The 16,988-nt window shown below is 37.3% G+C and overlaps 2 protein-coding genes across 2 annotated transcripts; both read right to left on the minus strand.

The window, feature by feature from the left end:
* Window positions 1-181: 181 nt before the first annotated feature.
* On the minus strand, window positions 182-1,989 carry irgq2 (immunity-related GTPase family, q2). Its single transcript, XM_006791736.2, has 2 exons — window positions 1,919-1,989; window positions 182-1,323 (listed from the first exon to the last, which is right to left on the minus strand). The coding sequence occupies exon 2, from the start codon at window positions 1,319-1,321 to the stop codon at window positions 182-184; it is 1,140 nt and encodes a 379-aa protein (XP_006791799.1). The 5' UTR covers window positions 1,322-1,323; window positions 1,919-1,989.
* Window positions 1,990-9,393: 7,404 nt separating this feature from the next.
* Window positions 9,394-13,694, minus strand: LOC148100560 (uncharacterized). The gene is made up of 7 exons (XM_087847946.1): window positions 13,679-13,694; window positions 13,135-13,503; window positions 12,329-12,634; window positions 11,696-12,010; window positions 11,466-11,589; window positions 10,786-10,855; window positions 9,394-10,597 (listed from the first exon to the last, which is right to left on the minus strand). The coding sequence occupies exons 1-7, from the start codon at window positions 13,692-13,694 to the stop codon at window positions 10,241-10,243; spliced, it is 1,557 nt and encodes a 518-aa protein (XP_087704072.1). The 3' UTR covers window positions 9,394-10,240.
* Window positions 13,695-16,988: the final 3,294 nt, after the last annotated feature.

Genomic DNA, 16,988 nt, shown 5'->3' on the forward strand with positions numbered 1-16,988 from the left:
CCAACTATTAAAAGGGAAAGCTTATTTTATGTATTTATTCATAACAGGAACAGATAATCTTAAAGTGCTTGGCGTTTATTTGCAGAATTTATGCTCACATGGTGTTAACAGTGTACTTTTGTACTATAAATGAAAAATATACACTTTTGAACATAACATTAAAAACCCCAAACATTTGCCTTCATTTCCCCTTTGCATGAACAGCCGCTAGTATGTTTTGAGCATCAGCTGCCATCTCATCAATGGCACTGTTTAAAGCCCGCAGCATAGCAGCAAAGGAGCGGCTGACTGAACGGGCATTTCTAGGCATCGCCATCTCCAGCAGCTTCGACGAAACAGTGGCCAAGTCCTTCTCTGCTGCCGCCAACCTCCTTTTCACTTCACCCTTGCTAACCTCCACTGACAACACAGAGTTTCGTAACTCTTTAAGTTTTGTAGGTTCCATGCCTCGCTGTTGGGCTAATCGCTCCACGGATTCATCATCCAGGCAAAGAGATAACCGTGCTTTGGTCAAGATTCGCACTCCTATACTTGAGTCCACCATGGATGCAACAAGGGGAACAGGAATTGCTGATACCCCACCTGACAGTGAGGCAGCTGCCCATACTAGTGCTTTGAATGCTTCCTTTTTTTGAGTGACCAGAGCTGAGGTGAGTGTTGGTAGAGCTAAGACAAGGGCGTGTGCTCGGATCTCTGGAAGATCATTACTCATATCTGCTAATAGAGTAGGGAAGTCAAACTTCTCCAGGGCAGCTGGTCCGACCAGGTAGACTTTAGGCTGTGCCATACCCTTTGATTTCAGCACTTCCAGACTGGCTTTCTTTTTTTCTTCCAGGATCTTTTCTGAGTCCTTAACTGAAGCTAAGAGAATGAAATACACCGTTTGTCGCTGCAGGGAAAGGGCCTCCAAGAAAACATCTACACTGTTGGGTTGGACTGTCTGTGTGGATGTCATAAAGACTGCATTGTAGCGGAGGAACTTATATCTATCCATGTATCCCTCTGGTTCAAATGGAGATATGTCTGGAACAGGTGGCAGGTCCCACAGGCGAAAGTCAGGGTGTTTGGGGTCAGGGTAGCCTGCTAAACCATCTGGAGGAACAGAAGCTGGAGAAGGAGCTGCTCCCTCATCGCCAGCCCCAAGACCACGGAGGGAGTTCATGAAAGAGGCTTTTTCTTCCCCACGGTCCCCCACCACACCCAAATTGATCCTGCTGATAAGGAGGTCTTCCACTGCGTCCTTAACATCTGATAACCTATTGCTCTCAATAGATTCCTTAAGGGTTTCAAGGAGGTTTAGGCCTCTGAAGACATCAGCCATTGCTAAAGAAAGACAAAAAGTACAATTATTTAAAAAGGCCTTAAAAATGTTTGAAATAGAAAGTTAATGTGAATATTTTGTAAAAAAAAAAAAAAAAAAAAAAAAGAAAAAGAAAAGAATACAGCTCTAAAACACTTTATTATCTTTCTGAAGTATAAAAATAGAGATTATCACAGCTGGCAAATTGATAAAGGGTAGCTTTGAAAAAGCAACCATGAATCAAACTCAATAATAACTTTCGGCTAACAGAAAGGAGGAGAAAACGACTTACTAAAGAGCTGTACCCAGTATTTTTTGATGATTTAAAAACATCAGTTTTCTGTTTTCTTCTATCTGCTCTACAGTGTTAATTTAAGGTATAATCAATAAACAAATCTGCTGTTGTTTTCTGATGGTTCAATATACAAACATGCAGGAAATCTTTTCACTGACAGAAATGTCCTCTCTAATATTCTCATCTGTTTTCATAGATAGTGTGAAGCCCACAGAGGCAAAAAAAAAAAAGATAAAGACTTAACAGAATAAAATTGATGAAGATAAATGCTGAAATGTTAAAAATACATTGCTGTTAATTCCAGTCAACAATACTACACCTACCTGCACGTCTGGAACAGAAATGGTCCTATCGCTGAAATATTTTGCTGTCAAACAGCGATTCTCCCACAGCTCTGAAGCACTGACAGCTTCAGGTTGATCTATTTAAGGCTCCATCCAGCTAGTGGAAAGTTCTAATCCTATAAACTCAGCCCTAATCCAAAATGACTTTAAGCACATACATGATTAAACAGAATGTGCAAAGTTAGTGGCTAACATATGTTAGCCACTAGAAGGCAAAGGTATTTGCCAGAATATAAATAAGATACAGCTGTAGAACTTACTTTGTAATAGCATTTTATTTAAGGTGTAATATATACTTTTTCAAAATAAGCAAAATGTCACAAATAGTTACTGTTATCGGGCCAAGAATTACATCTTAATATTTTATACATGTGTATCTATATATATATATATAGGAACTATTTCAGAATTTTTTAAAAAAAACAAACAGATAAAACTTTCTACATACTAAAGAGGACAATCAACCTTGTTATTAGTGCTCATAGCCATTAGTGGTATGGCGGTACATCAGTGCCTGTGGAATTGGCAGCTTGTACATCTAGAAAGGTACCGCCAGTGCTGAAATGTATACACAGGTTTTAGAGCAATAAATGCTCCCATGTATGTAATGTTTTGTTCAGGGAAAGCTGTGCATATTTTAGCAAGACAATGCTAAACTACTAAAGACTCTGCCTACAGTCCAGATGTTTCACCAGCTGCAAACATGTTGCACAGTTGTGCATCATAATATGAAAAAAAATAAAAATAAAAATAAATATATATATATATATATATATATATATTTATTTTTATATATATATATATATATATATATATATATATATATATATGGCAAAGAAGACCCAGCACTGTTGAGCAGCTATAATCCTATGTCAGGCAAAAAATAGGATGACATTATACCACCAAAAGGTCAGTGATTGCCATACATTTTAAAATGAGAAGCTTCAATTTACAACCTAACTATATATTTGTATTGGGATTGTATCTTTTGCACTGTAACTGGGTTTATGACCTTGACTAAAGTAAATCATCATTATACAAACCACAGTTTGAACCTACACTTAATAAACTAATAATAAAGATTATGAATATTCCCCGATAGCTGTCTATAATTCAGATTATAAGATCTGACTGGAAATTACACTTGAGGTTAAGCCCTAAACCAGCAGATTTATTTAGGGTATATAGAACAACACTGAATGATATGGAGATGTCCTCATGGTAGTGCTACAGTCCAGCATCTGTTTCTGTACCTCTGCTTCTTTCTTTATCAGTGTTGACACAGTGAAAGAGCAACCTGACAGTTTTGTTTTTCTTTCATTTATTAAATTCTTTTTTGGCATTACTAATAAAGAGGAACAACCGTTAAAACTGTTAGAGCTATGCAGTACTGCATGTTCAAAAGTCATGAAAAATGATACAGAGTTTCCCCCTTCTTATTTTTAGAGAAACCCTGTATGCAAAATAACTAGCACCTGCTAAGCGTCAGATGTTATTTTCCATCTGTGAGTAACTCCTCATCTATTTGACAGCAGGGGACTATTGTTTTACTTCTATACCAGATTTTCTCAACCATAACTTACTGTCACAGCTGGGTGACAACTTGACATTAGAACCAAGTTGCTAGGAAACCTTTGGGCAAGATGTAGTTAATGTGTTACAGTTTGTTTTTTTTGTTTTTTACATGTCTGTTTCTGTGTGGATTAAAAAAACAAAACGTATGGTTATAGTCCTGAACTTTGGGCAGACAAACAGAGCAGTCGCTTTCGTCTTTGCAATACAACATGTAAGCTGTGAGCCTGTGTCTGTGGTATTGATCTTATCTATTAAAAGCAAAGTTCTCAAAATAGCCCACCGCACGAATAGTGCACGAACATGAACTTTGATGTTCACTTTAATTAAACATACATTTCTTAGTCAAGCTTAAAGTCTTTTTAACCCTTTCATGCATGCATATGACAACCTCAATCAGTTTTTTAAAAGTATTTTTATTCATCTTTATGCATGCAAACAAGATTTTTGAACTTCATTTTTTTAAACATTTAGTTTTCTTCATGTCCACTTAGGTGGACAACATATGTTCTGACTGGGTGGCAGGGTAGGGAGTGACACATCAGTGTCCAGTGTAGTGATCTATGTGCAAGTGTGCTGGAATACAAACCACTATGCGTGAAAGGGTTAAAGCCACAGTATGATCTTAGCTAGTTGCACATGCTACTTATTTCTTCACATGATATGCCAGCTGATGCAGCCCTGTACAGTATACACTAGTCCATCTTAATGCAAAAATCTGAACTGCAAATATGCAGCAAAATGAAATTCTACATTATATATTCACAGCTTTTTATTGTCTTTGTACTTGATCAAAAAGACGTACAGGGTGGTGCTGTCAGTAGCACCGTTGTCGCCCAGCAAAAACGTCCTAGGTTTGAAACCAGCCTGGAGCCTTTCTGTGTGGTGTTTGCACGTTCTCTGCTGGTTCCCTCTGAACCTTCTGACTTCCTCCTACAGTCCAAAGTCATGCAGGGCTTTAGGTTAATTGATGGTTCGAAATTGGTCAAAGATGTGGAAGTAGAAGAAAATGGATTGCTGACTGATGTCTTCTCCATTTAAATTAATTTTTTTCTGAAGATAGACTTTTAAATAGCTGGACACTTTCTCTTTTGCAACCACACAAGTCGCCCCCTGTTGTCCATTTGAAATAATTCAGGTTTAAGACATTTAACATGGACTTTGTGTGTTTTTTTTAATATAGACCCTGATAGAGTGTGACCATCCTGTGTAAACTGTGTAGGCAGAAACAGAATGAGATTTGAAATTGAAAGCTTTATAACTATCCCAATCATTTGAATTGAGGTGACTAACTTTGCCCTCACCTCACTTTACTGCTCCATAGTGTTAAAATACTGTGTCATCCTCACCTGTGATCTCCTCTTCACCATCTCCTTCTGGTCTCTCCTTTCCACCTCTTTTCTAAATTTCACCATTATCCTTCTCTTTGGTCCATTTTCTTTTCCCTGTATGCTGCTTTGCTTATCAACAAGGAGACTCACTTTCTGAGAAGTCCGCAAATGATTTGTTCATTCACCTGTCATTTGAATCAGCCGTTCACCTGAGAGGTGACAAATAGTGAGCCATTCATCACCTGTACGGTACACCTGATACATTTAAAACCCGTCACATAGGCTCCTGCACTGCTGTTTACAACAGTTTCCTAATAGAACCACTAGATGTCAACATAGAGTAAAATACCACAGCAGCCTTTAATAACACGGAACACATTGTGCTGCACAAACTAGAATACTAGTCAATCTTCTTGACATAAGTCATCAGTTTGTTGTTTGTTTATTTCTGTCTTTGCAGTTCATTCCTTTATTAAGCTACACTATAGCAACAACTGTTAAAATACAACATAGATGTAACATTTCTTAATTATTGTCACACTTGACTTACGGAACCCTTTTTTAATCAACTTCTTCCTCTTCGTTTGAAGTGCTTCTCTTTTTACATACAATAGGTTTGTTTCTCTATAAAGATATAGATTTTAAAAACTGTCAAACTAATGTCAAGAAACAGTGGTGGTAACAAAAAAGAAGAAGAAGATATAATTAGAAATGATGATGAGGGACCGCCTTCTTCTACTTTTTTTGTGGTGAGGTTCCCTTTTATTTCTCCCTTTTTCATTTCCACTCGCACATGCAGCAGAAGTTCTGCTTTAATCTTTTACAGTAAGGGTGACGGTGCTGTTGACCTCGTGGTTCATGGACAGAAATGACAGCAGATTTAGTGCAGTTCTTTAATAGTGGCATTTTGATGAAAAAGGTCAGGCTTTTGCAGAATCTTTGGTCGCAGTGCAAACACGCTGAATCACAACATCAACGGCGGAGGTAGCCATAAGTCTCTTTTCAAGAGACATTTCTATGCATAGATCTGGGTTGTGACATGTTGCTTTAGAGCTACGTATGTTGTGCAGGTCACTATTAGAGTGACTGCTGAGGTTTCATTCTTCCAGTCAGTTTTTATCTCCATTTGAAATCATCCTTGTTCATAGTCTTTACTCTTACTGCATGTCTCTAATGCAATATTTTGAATTATATGAATTTGAAAAACAGTTTTTTCTGCTTTGAAAATTTTACTTTTATATAATGTTACGTAAACACCCTGGCTGCTTTCAGTGGGCTTGTAACAGATCAGATAAAATTGTTAAATACAGCTTGAAACCAAAGAAGGAAATAAAACCTCAAAAGCAGACCTGTGATCCTTTTCCTTGTTTTTGGTCATGTAGAATGACTCACAATGGTGAATGTTCAAAATAGATATCAGACATGATCAATATTAAATAATGAGGTCAGCTTATCTGCAAGCAATCCTTGTGAGCCAAAATGTCAGGCTTTACCCTTCTCTAAACACACATTTGTTTTTTTCTCTAGTCTTGATCATATATAATGAGCTGTGTGTGCAAGGCACACAGCTCTGTTGCTAAGAGTCCTGACGTACTATTAAAAGCTGTTGTTGATGAAAAGGTTACGGTAAATGGCAGGTAGTCTTAAAGGGAAAGGAGCTGAAAATGTTTGCTCCAAACACTGCATCAAAGCTCATTATATGACAGACAGTGATTATGTTATAGTATGATTCCTGCTAATAGACTGCAAGAATAAATATGTGGAGCAGAATAGGTGACCACAATATTATTTATTTAAAGTAAAAGTAACTTGTATATTTAAATGCGGCGCTAAGGCTACATGATGAAAAATATTATGTTTTGCTGGCAGATGCACAGTCCAGACTACTTTTGCTGTCACATTGTGTAGCTGTTTGAGTGCCATTTGTGTTGTGTCAAAGCCATTAAAAGTCAGACCTGTTGTTCCAAAAAGCTCGTTTAGGTCAAACTGAGTTTGTTAACTGTGAAATAAGGTAAGTGTGGGTTTTCTGATGCAGAAATAGAGCAAACTTCTGAGTCACTTATTGGGGTGGCGCACTCTGTGAACTAAACGTGCTCGCTGACAGGTTTCCTCCGGGAGTTTGGCTTTTACTCCTCGTAAATAGAAATATAAAGATAAAGTTAAGTTGTAAGAAACAGAGTTTTCTAGTTATGAGGCTTGTTATCAATTTTCATCCATGTTGAAGACAAATTTTAATTTATGGTTAACATAACCCCACCCTACACCCCTACAAAGTTATCTATCTTTATAATTTACTTATTCAGCATTTTTTTTTAAGGATGGTCCTGATTGAATTGTACTATTTATAGTCTTTAATGTTTATAGAAAGATCTATAAAATTGGTCTCAAAAAGAGAAAATATCCAGAAAATGGCTAAAAACGTCCTTGCCTGATGTCAGAGCTCAATGATCACGCTCTTTTGAGCTAATAGAAAGGCAACAGAGGCTCAAATAACTGCTCTTTATACCCAGGAATGCAAAAGAACATCTCTGAATGTACAACACTTTAAAATCAAAAGATTGATCCAAGGTGCAAAAGCAACGTGTACTTCATGAAGTGGCCAGTAATATCTTAATGCAGTTCAACAACACTGCACACTGCTGCCTCCAGAGAAGCCATGCACTGAACTCAACACCAAATCTCAACAAAAAAGGCCAATGTTCAAGAAGAAGGATACCTTAGGGACAGAAGACTTGAAAATGTTATTAATATATCATGAAATGTATTTACTATTGAAGACAGACTTCTTCAAATCTAAGTTTGCAAGGCTTCTACCTAAGCCCTGAAAGAGGAAATGCTATTTGCAGCAGTGTTTAAGAAGTATGTCATTCTTACATATGCTAAAGTGGAAAGTGTTGCACTTTAATGAACCGCTATACTAAATAGCAGTTAATTAAAGTGCTATAGTTAATAGAAAAAACAAGAAAAAGAAAATAACCACTGCAATTTTTAAGAAAATTTAGTGTGTTACATATTTCTGAAAACAGTGCTGATGAGGTCAAAATTGTACTGAAAGAGAAATAAACTTTCGAGTGAGGACCCACAACATAAACTCAGTTCCTGTGTTGTTTGTTGCGCCTAATTTTAAAGAGCAGGCTCGTCCGGATGTTGAGAAATCTTCTCAGGAAAGACAAGAGGCAGGTTTTTTTTTCTTTAAAAATTCAATAGTTTTATTAACAGAAGAATGCTCAAGAAATGTACAGGAAGCAAACTGCACAGGAAACAGGTTTAACACAGATGCCACTACAGGATGTTGCAAATTCATATTTTCCATACTGATGTGACTACATTTTACTACCACAGTCCCCCTGGGAATCAATTTTGGATCCCCCCCCCCCAAACCCAAAACATGTTTAACGGCAGGTCTGAAAAAACTTATGAGCATTTGCTTCCATTTATTCAAACAAACAAAACAAAACAAAACCTGCACAAACATTTACTGCAAAGTATAACTGCTCTTCTCCTCACACTACAGTAATTCCTCAATCTCAGGCTATCACAGTAAGCTAAAAATAAATGTAACAAAGAGCACAAAAAGGTATTTTCATTGTAGCAATGACTATAAGTGACATAAATCATAAAAAAAGGAAGTACACAACAGTTGCTAAAAACAGGAGTAACAAATTGTTGTCATGCTAACCAACCAACCAACAACAACCTTATCTTCACTTTGCATCAGCACTTTAAACTGTGAAATAGCTGACACAGTGCATACTGTTTAAAGTATGATGGTGTGCGATTACTGATATTAAAAAATATATGATTAAAACAATATTATTTAAAAGATGCTTTAAATACCCGCAGATTCAAACACAAAGATTGAGCATTCATCTACTAACACCTGTCATCTATGTACAGTATTCATGAACTAGTTATTGTTCTCACAAGAGTCACAGATGAATATATATATATATATATACTTCCTTATTATGCATCACTCTATTATCGGTGGGTCTAATCTTCCTGTTCTCACATTTTGACACAGTAAGATACTATAACGGTCAATTTTAAGCTGTAAAAGAAACCTGAAATCTAAATATTATGACCCCCTTAGTCCAGTGTTTGTGGAGTTGGGAAGTAGCCTGAAAGGTGGAGCTGGACTTTTGCAATTGCACTATTTACAGCAGTTCAGCGGAACACAGACAACCCTCGTCTGAGAGGCGTCAAACTACAAAATGCCATGCGTGGTCTGAATTTGTACAAAAGCTTTACCAGGGTGTGCTTTCCTTTAGCTTTTCATGGTTTAAAACAAAGCAAAGGTGTTCTCTCCCCTCCTCCACAAACTAAATAATGTAACTGAATAAATTCTCACTCTGAGCTTGAATTTGATTTCAGTTGCATTCACCTTATTTATGACTGAATTTTATTAACATGATGAAATGTTTGACTGTTACATGAAGCTGCTAATTCTACCTGATGTATCATACAGAGATATGCAAAATGTAAAGAATATTGTTTGCATACAAAAACCTTTTCAGAAAGATTTAACATTTATATTCATGATTTAAACCACAGGTGTCAAACTTCAGTCCTCGAGGGTCGTCCCTGCTGCTACACACCTGAATAACATTAGTAGGTCATTAGCATGCTGAGATGGGGAATTCAGCCATTTGATTCACAGCAGCTCATAAGTGAATGAACACAGTGCAATAAAAGTACTTTTACACGTACATTTTCCACTTCATTTATTTAAATTTACTTGACTCGGGTTAGGGGTTGCCATCTCAGCAGACAGTCAAACTCTACAGAATTTTGCAAATGACATACTAAGGTTATCTAGGTGTGTTGCAGCATGGACACATGGAAACGTTTCAGGACACCGGCCCTTGAGGACTGGAGTTTGACACCCCTAATTTAAAAAGTTTCACCTTATGTTCTTGTGGAACAGTCTTTTGAAGGTGAAGTAAATAAGAAGATTTATTACAATATTTACATAGTATGGCTGACACCTGAATATTTCCTTGTATTAAATAAGTGGAGTACCCACTAACGACTGCCACTTACATACCAAAGAAAGAAGTTATAACATGAGAGGATATTTGATAAAAACCTTTTTGTCAGTACCTGGATCTGATTAGTCGACCCACTATTTTTCTGTTTAGACCACATTAAACACCACATCCTGATATTTTTACCATTTTTGTAAGTCCTGTGGAAACACGTTTATCCTTTTATATTACATACATGCTTATATTTTTCGTAATTGAAAAATCCCAGAAATTCCATCTCATCTAACAAAGCACACACAATTCTCAACGCATACGTTGATTGCAGCATGCATGTATCTTCTGTTTGTAATGGTTGTGTGATGCTTCACAGTTAATTTCTCCAAATGTGATAGATCTCACAGCTCTCATAATTAACCCATTAATTCCTCCACACTGGAATACAGCGCCACATCCTCACCTTCCTCATTGTCCTTTTTACTCATGAACTCATTCTCTTCATTGCCCTCCAACATTTCACTGTCCTCTTGGGCGTCTTCTTGTCTCACTTCTTCTCTTTTAATTTCAGCATACTCTGTGTCTCTGGCATCCTGCGTGTTTGCTGCCTCTTCAGGGTTCTTGGGTCTTAGTGCAGAGAAGTTAATGTCGGAGTACTCCACCTCTTTTGTGCAGTTTCCATTGGATGGTAATTGTGCAACAGACTCAGCTTCTCCTTCAGCTTCCTCTGGCTCACAGATCCCATCATATGTTGCTGCTTGATCAGCATCCATCTGTCAAGCACAAGGCAGCAATTACAGGTAATTTGACAGCTTATAAAAAACAATAATGATGTAATAACAGGACAGAAACCAAACTAGCTTAATATTTGACCAAAAATATAATTAAAATCAAACTAATATCATAAAATAAATATCATATTCAGACATGTTACCAAAGGCTAAGTACTTATTTAAGTTACCGTTGGACCAGCTTCAGTAGTCACCATCTCCAGGTTTTCAGACAGATTTTCTGACCTCTTCCACTTTTTTCTGGGAAGAAATTAATTAATAGAAATGAAGCTTAGTGAAGGTCTCACAGCAGACCAGAAGTGTTGTGTCGTGGCAAAAAAAAAAACCCTCATATAGTTCACATAATCTGATTATTTTCCGTGCTCAATCTGGTTTTTCTCATGTTAAAAGCCGAAAAAATATCTTGGATCAAAAAATGCACTTTATCTTTACATATAAATATGATGGCATGTGTCTGATGATGTAAGATAAGCCAAAACTTTATGAAAACTCACAATAAGTAAATACTGATTGCAGCATGATAATGGTGACAATACAATATCTGACAATTTTGATATTTTACAATATGTGTTTCAGTTCTTTCCCATCTATAATGGTATTTATATGTGGAAGGTTCTGGTATAAAAACTTAAGTCACCATTTAGGACCTCTAACAGTATATAATAAACTTTATATAAAAATGACCTAATAGAAATTTACATGTGTGCAAACAGAAATCGTTCGAGTATACCAGGAAAATGGTGAGCACTAATATGAACAATTCAGAAAATATAATATTCCTTTTTATAAAATAAAATATACAAAAACACTGATGTCAAAAATAGAGAATACCACATAGATGTAATATTACCTGCGACATTTTGTTACCAAACAAGCAATGACTGTTGAAAGGATTATCCCAATCACAAACCCCGTCAACACTGCAATGTAGACTTTCTTCTCTAGAATAATCGTTAAAAACTGTGTGAATATATCTGAAATCAAATGAGATAAACCGTGCTGATTACCTAAAGCTGAAAACAGGTATTGAAATGTCTTAAATTTGAGTATAGGGGAAATATTTAACTCGTAGATACTTACAGTTATTTTCTGTATTGTTTAATGATGATGAATTAGCATTGGACTCCTTTATTATAAGGCTGACACTTGATGAGGTATTTCCAATACTATTACTGCTGACACATTCAATAGTGGTGTTGTGACAGTGATCTTGGGACACAGTGATGGTGCTGGTGACTCTGGTGTTTGACAGATTGGTTGTTACAGAGTACTCAGTGTGGCCCTCCAAGTGTGGCCATTTGATGGTGGGTGAAGGAAACCCCTCACTGATACACACACAGGTCAAAATCTTTGACTGAGCGACACATTTGGAGTCATTCAAGATTCTTGGTGCATCTGCAAAAACAGAAGAAGAAGCTCAGCATCAAAATTACAGTAAACTCATAGGAACATAAATAGTCTTAACACATTGCTACAATATGAGAATATCTGATACTGAAGAACACAACAATGTAATTAATATTACATTTACTTTCCAGATTTTAATGAAAACTGCTTTTTAAGTAAAAAATGCAAATAATAAGAGCAGACAAAATATAATGTCAGTTATGAAAGTTTTACACTTACAGTAATTACAACATTATTATAATTACTGCTGCTACTACTAATACTGTAATAATGATAAAATATACTTTTGCCAAGAGTAATACTCACACTTGACATTAAGAGTTTTTGTCTCATTTGTTTTGACATTTTTGAAGGTGACCTTACAGGTGACCTGACCACCGTTGTGTTTTGTTGAAGCATTAAAGGTCAGATTTGACTTGAAGGGAGTCATAATCTCAGACTTGAATTCAGTGTTGTTTTCTTTGATTTCATAGAGCTTTTGTCCTGATCCACTCCATATCCAGGTGATATTAGGAGTGGATCCAGAGCAGAGACCAGGAGCGCTGCAGGTCAGTGTAGTCCGCTCTCCCTCTGTTATTTCAGGAATCTCCAGTGTGGGCTTTTCACTCAGCTCTAATAGGAAAGTAAATGAAACAAGACATTATAATGAGCATAGAAACCACTGCTAATTTAAAGTAGATGTATGATCACTTTGTTAAGTAACTTAAATTGTAAAAAGTACAAGATAAGGCTGAAAAGTTCCAAGACAGATGCAAGCTCTGTGAGGTATACCCAAACATCAGTTTATGTCTGACCAAAGGAATAGACTAAAGGACATTCAGCAGTTTCTGTTTTTCACTTTAGCTGACATATATGATGAATGGAGACACAGGACCTGCATTACAGGAAGATGTTGTGCCTTTGTGTTAATCTGAGCATCATGTTTATTCACAAAAATCTTTGGAGTGGTATTGATTTAACAACTCTTAAACTCACGTTAAACAAACATGTACTAGTGCCATAATGCAGCTGTAGTTAATACATCTCATTGTAATTTAGTCGAGCTAACTCATTTAAATCAAACATGATAACGTGGTCACTGTGCATGGTGTATTTGTGGTAGGTTTTGATACCTGTAACTGTGACTGTGATGTTTGCAATCAGTGTGCAGTGAGTCTTTGTCTTAGCGACAACGTGATATGATCCAGAGTCCGACTTGGTGAGGTCATTGATAATGATGCTGCAGTTCTTATTTTTCAGGTCAGCCTCCAACAGTGACACCCTCCTTTTAAACTCAGGGTCAGTTTTCGTATTGTTACTGGAGCCAAATATTGTTTTAGTTATGTTTCCATCATGTTTATACCAAGTTATATTTTCAACATCCTTATCCTTTGTAGTAACAGAACATGCTAGAACAACACACAGTCCAGCCTGTGCTGATACATTTTCATCACTTAGTGTGATTCTGCTGTTGCTCTTTGGACACTCAGGAGTCCCAGAACCTGAACATGCAAGAACAAAAGAGACAAACCAGAAGAGAAGAAGCTGAGTTCATGAAAATCAAAAACGATGGTAACCATCACCATCAGTTTACATCGTTTACAATGTTTATATTTATAGATGCCTCTTTTACTTCTGCTGTTAACTGATATGACTTATATAAGCGATGCAGTTCACAGCTGTTGCTTCCCATTTTTAATTTAGTAAATGACATTTTCAAACACCGCTGTCTTTGAAACTGCAGTTTTCCTTCTTTTTGTAGTTTCCTTAAATTCATATATTGATGAAGATTTAAATAAAATTTCTTTCTGTACCTGTGTCAGCGAAGAGCAGAATCACCCAGATGAGAGGTAACATTCTGATTCGAATGACAGCACGGCTTCTCTCCACAGGATAGACACTTTCTTTTCAAAGCACAAACACACAAAAGGTGCACTAAAATATAGAAAGTTCAGTGGCTGATAGAATCACATACAGGATATTACACTTACACATTTACTGTTTTAATATATTTTTTCATGTGACCAATAAACTTGGCTGAGATCTTGAAATATCACATTAAAGCATCATATTAAAGCATTTCTTGATATCTGTGCCATCGAGAAGCTAAAAATTATGAATAGAAATCTCTCAGCCTCAGACTTCTTCAGTTAAGTATACACCAATCATTTACAATCATTTTTATGAAATTACTGAAGCAATAATACTACAGAGAAAAATGGATGAAAGTGTTTTACCCTCACTCTGTGTGAATCTCCAGCTTTTGTTTCCACACACTGACCTCTGCAGACTGTGTGCTTTCAACTGACTCTTCTTCCTCCTCCTCCTCCTTTGTTACTTCTCTTTGCACTTCAGCAAGTTTACAGGAAGTTTAGCTTTACTCTGCTGGCCATTATTTCCTCTTAGACTGCCACCACACGTACAGCTAAAACCTCCTATCACATTATGATGTTAATGTGAAACTTTAACAGCAGTGAAATCAGATATAATCTTGAACATGAGGTGCTTAGCTTTCAAATATTTGGATGTTCACAACGGTTCAATCGTCTGACAATTATGCATTGTAATGCATTGTAATATATAGATGCATGTTAATGCTCCGCTTTATGGTGTCACTTTGATCTTTGAAATAACTTCTGTATTTGCAAGAGGAAGATTTGCTGCTTTGCCAAATGTTTGTACTAAAGAAGTCATTTAGATGGGTGATGAAATGTTTCTCCTACTGAAAACTGAAGAAGCTGAACAGAATAAACTCTCTGGGATTTACGCATTCTTAAATGCGATCACTTTATTCTCTCTAAGTTCCTGTTTAGACTTTACTGCTTTAAGGTTACAATAATTTCTGTCTAAATACAATTTGACCTTGTCAGTTACTGACAGGACAAACTAATGAAACCTTTAGACAGCACCACAGTGTGACAGAGGTAAGAAAGATGTTGTAACTAACATGTCCTTCAAACATGCTTTCTGTTTCAAAGAGTGACATATTGCTCACTGCGATACTGTATGTCAAGAGTATTCATGCAGCACATTTCTAAAAGGGGAAGTAACCTCTGACATATAGAACAACTTTAACAGAATCATAAAGGCAAACTCTCTAAAACATTTATTATGCAAAAGAAATATCACTAAATACTATAAACTATTATATCTGAAGTGGGGTTTTTTTCATCATTAAATTTGCATATCACCTCATCTTTCCACTGTAATAAAGAAAAAAATAGGAAGATGGAAAGCCTAACTTTGAAAAATATAGTCCCTCAGCTTCTCCAGCTCATGTATTAGCTTTGGCAGGTTGTACAAGCCTGCACCTAAAAAATAACACGACAGATCATTCGTGCAAGCAGCTACCTTTGACCTACAGTGGGGCAAAAAAGTATTTAGTCAGCCACCAATTGTGCAAGTTCCCCCACTTAAAATGATGACAGAGGTCAGTAATTTGCACCAGAGGTACACTTCAACTGTGAGAGACAGAATGTGAAAAAAAAATCCATGAATTCACATGGTAGGATTTGTAAAGAATTTATTCGTAAATCAGGGTGGAAAATAAGTATTTGGTCAATAACAAAAATACAACTCAATACTTTGTAACATAACCTTTGTTGGCAATAACAGAGGTCAAACGTTTACTATAGGTCTTTACCAGGTTTGCACACACAGTAGCTGGTATTTTGGCCCATTCCTCCATGCAGATCTTCTCAAGAGCAGTGATGTTTTGGGGCTGTCGCCGAGCAACACGGACTTTCAACTCCCGCCACAGATTTTCTATGGGGTTGAGGTCTGGAGACTGGCTAGGCCACTCCAGGACTTTCAAATGCTTCTTACGGAGCCACTCCTTTGTTGCCCGGGCGGTGTGTTTTGGATCATTGTCATGTTGGAAGACCCAGCCTCGTTTCATCTTCAAAGTTCTCACTGATGGAAGGAGGTTTTGGCTCAAAATCTCACGATACTTGGCCCCATTCATTCTGTCCTTAACACGGATCAGTCGTCCTGTCCCCTTGGCAGAAAAACAGCCCCATAGCATGATGTTTCCACCCCCATGCTTCACAGTAGGTATGGTGTTCTTGGGATGCAACTCAGTATTCTTCTTCCTCCAAACACGACGAGTTGAGTTTATACCAAAAAGTTCTACTTTGGTTTCATCTGACCACATGACATTCTCCCAATCCTCTGCTGTATCGTCTATGTGCTCTCTGGCAAACTTCAGACGGGCCTGGACATGCACTGGCTTCAGCAGCGGAACACGTCTGGCACTGCGGGATTTGATTCCCTGCCGTTGTAGTGTGTTACTGATGGTGACCTTTGTTACTTTGGTCCCAGCTCTCTGCAGGTCATTCACCAGGTCCCCCCGTGTGGTTCTGGGATCTTTGCTCACCGTTCTCATGATCATTTTGACCCCACGGGATGAGATCTTGCGTGGAGCCCCAGATCGAGGGAGATTATCAGTGGTCTTGTATGTCTTCCATTTTCTGATGATTGCTCCCACAGTTGATTTTTTCACACCAAGCTGCTTGCCTATTGTAGATTCACTCTTCCCAGTCTGGTGCAGGTCTACAATTCTTTTCCTGGTGTCCTTCGAAAGCTCTTTGGTCTTGGCCATGGCGGAGTTTGGAGTCTGACTGGTTGAGGCTGTGGACAGGTGTCTTTTATACAGATGATGAGGTCAAACAGGTGCCATTCATACAGGTAACGAGTGGGGGACAGAAAAGCTTCTTACAGAAGACGTTACAGGTCTGTGAGAGCCAGGGATTTTCCTTGTTTGAGGTGACCAAATACTTATTTTCCACCCTGATTTACGAATAAATTCTTTACAAATCCTACCATGTGAATTCATGGATTTTTTTTTCACATTCTGTCTCTCACAGTTGAAGTGTACCTCTGGTGCAAATTACTGACCTCTGTCATCATTTTAAGTGGGGGAACTTGCACAATCGGTGGCTGACTAAATACTTTTTTGTCCCACTGTATGCAGTGGTGAAGTTTTGCA

Source organism: Neolamprologus brichardi, chromosome 11, assembly GCF_056152115.1.
Source record: "Neolamprologus brichardi isolate AB-2024 chromosome 11, ASM5615211v1, whole genome shotgun sequence".
NCBI lineage: Eukaryota > Metazoa > Chordata > Actinopteri > Cichliformes > Cichlidae > Neolamprologus > Neolamprologus brichardi.

What these genes read in the sequence shown, in the direction of transcription:
- irgq2 (XM_006791736.2), bottom strand. Translation starts at nt 1,321, where the DNA reads ATGGCTGATGTCTTCAGAGGCCTAAACCTCCTTGAAACCCTTAAGGAA.
- LOC148100560 (XM_087847946.1), bottom strand. An exon ending in CATCACAGTCACAGTTACAG is followed by an intron (nt 12,635 to 13,134) that starts GTATCAAAACCT and finishes CTTTCCTATTAG; the next exon opens with AGCTGAGTGAAAAGCCCACA. An exon ending in TTGGTAACAAAATGTCGCAG is followed by an intron (nt 10,856 to 11,465) that starts GTAATATTACAT and finishes ATTTCTTCCCAG; the next exon opens with AAAAAAGTGGAAGAGGTCAG.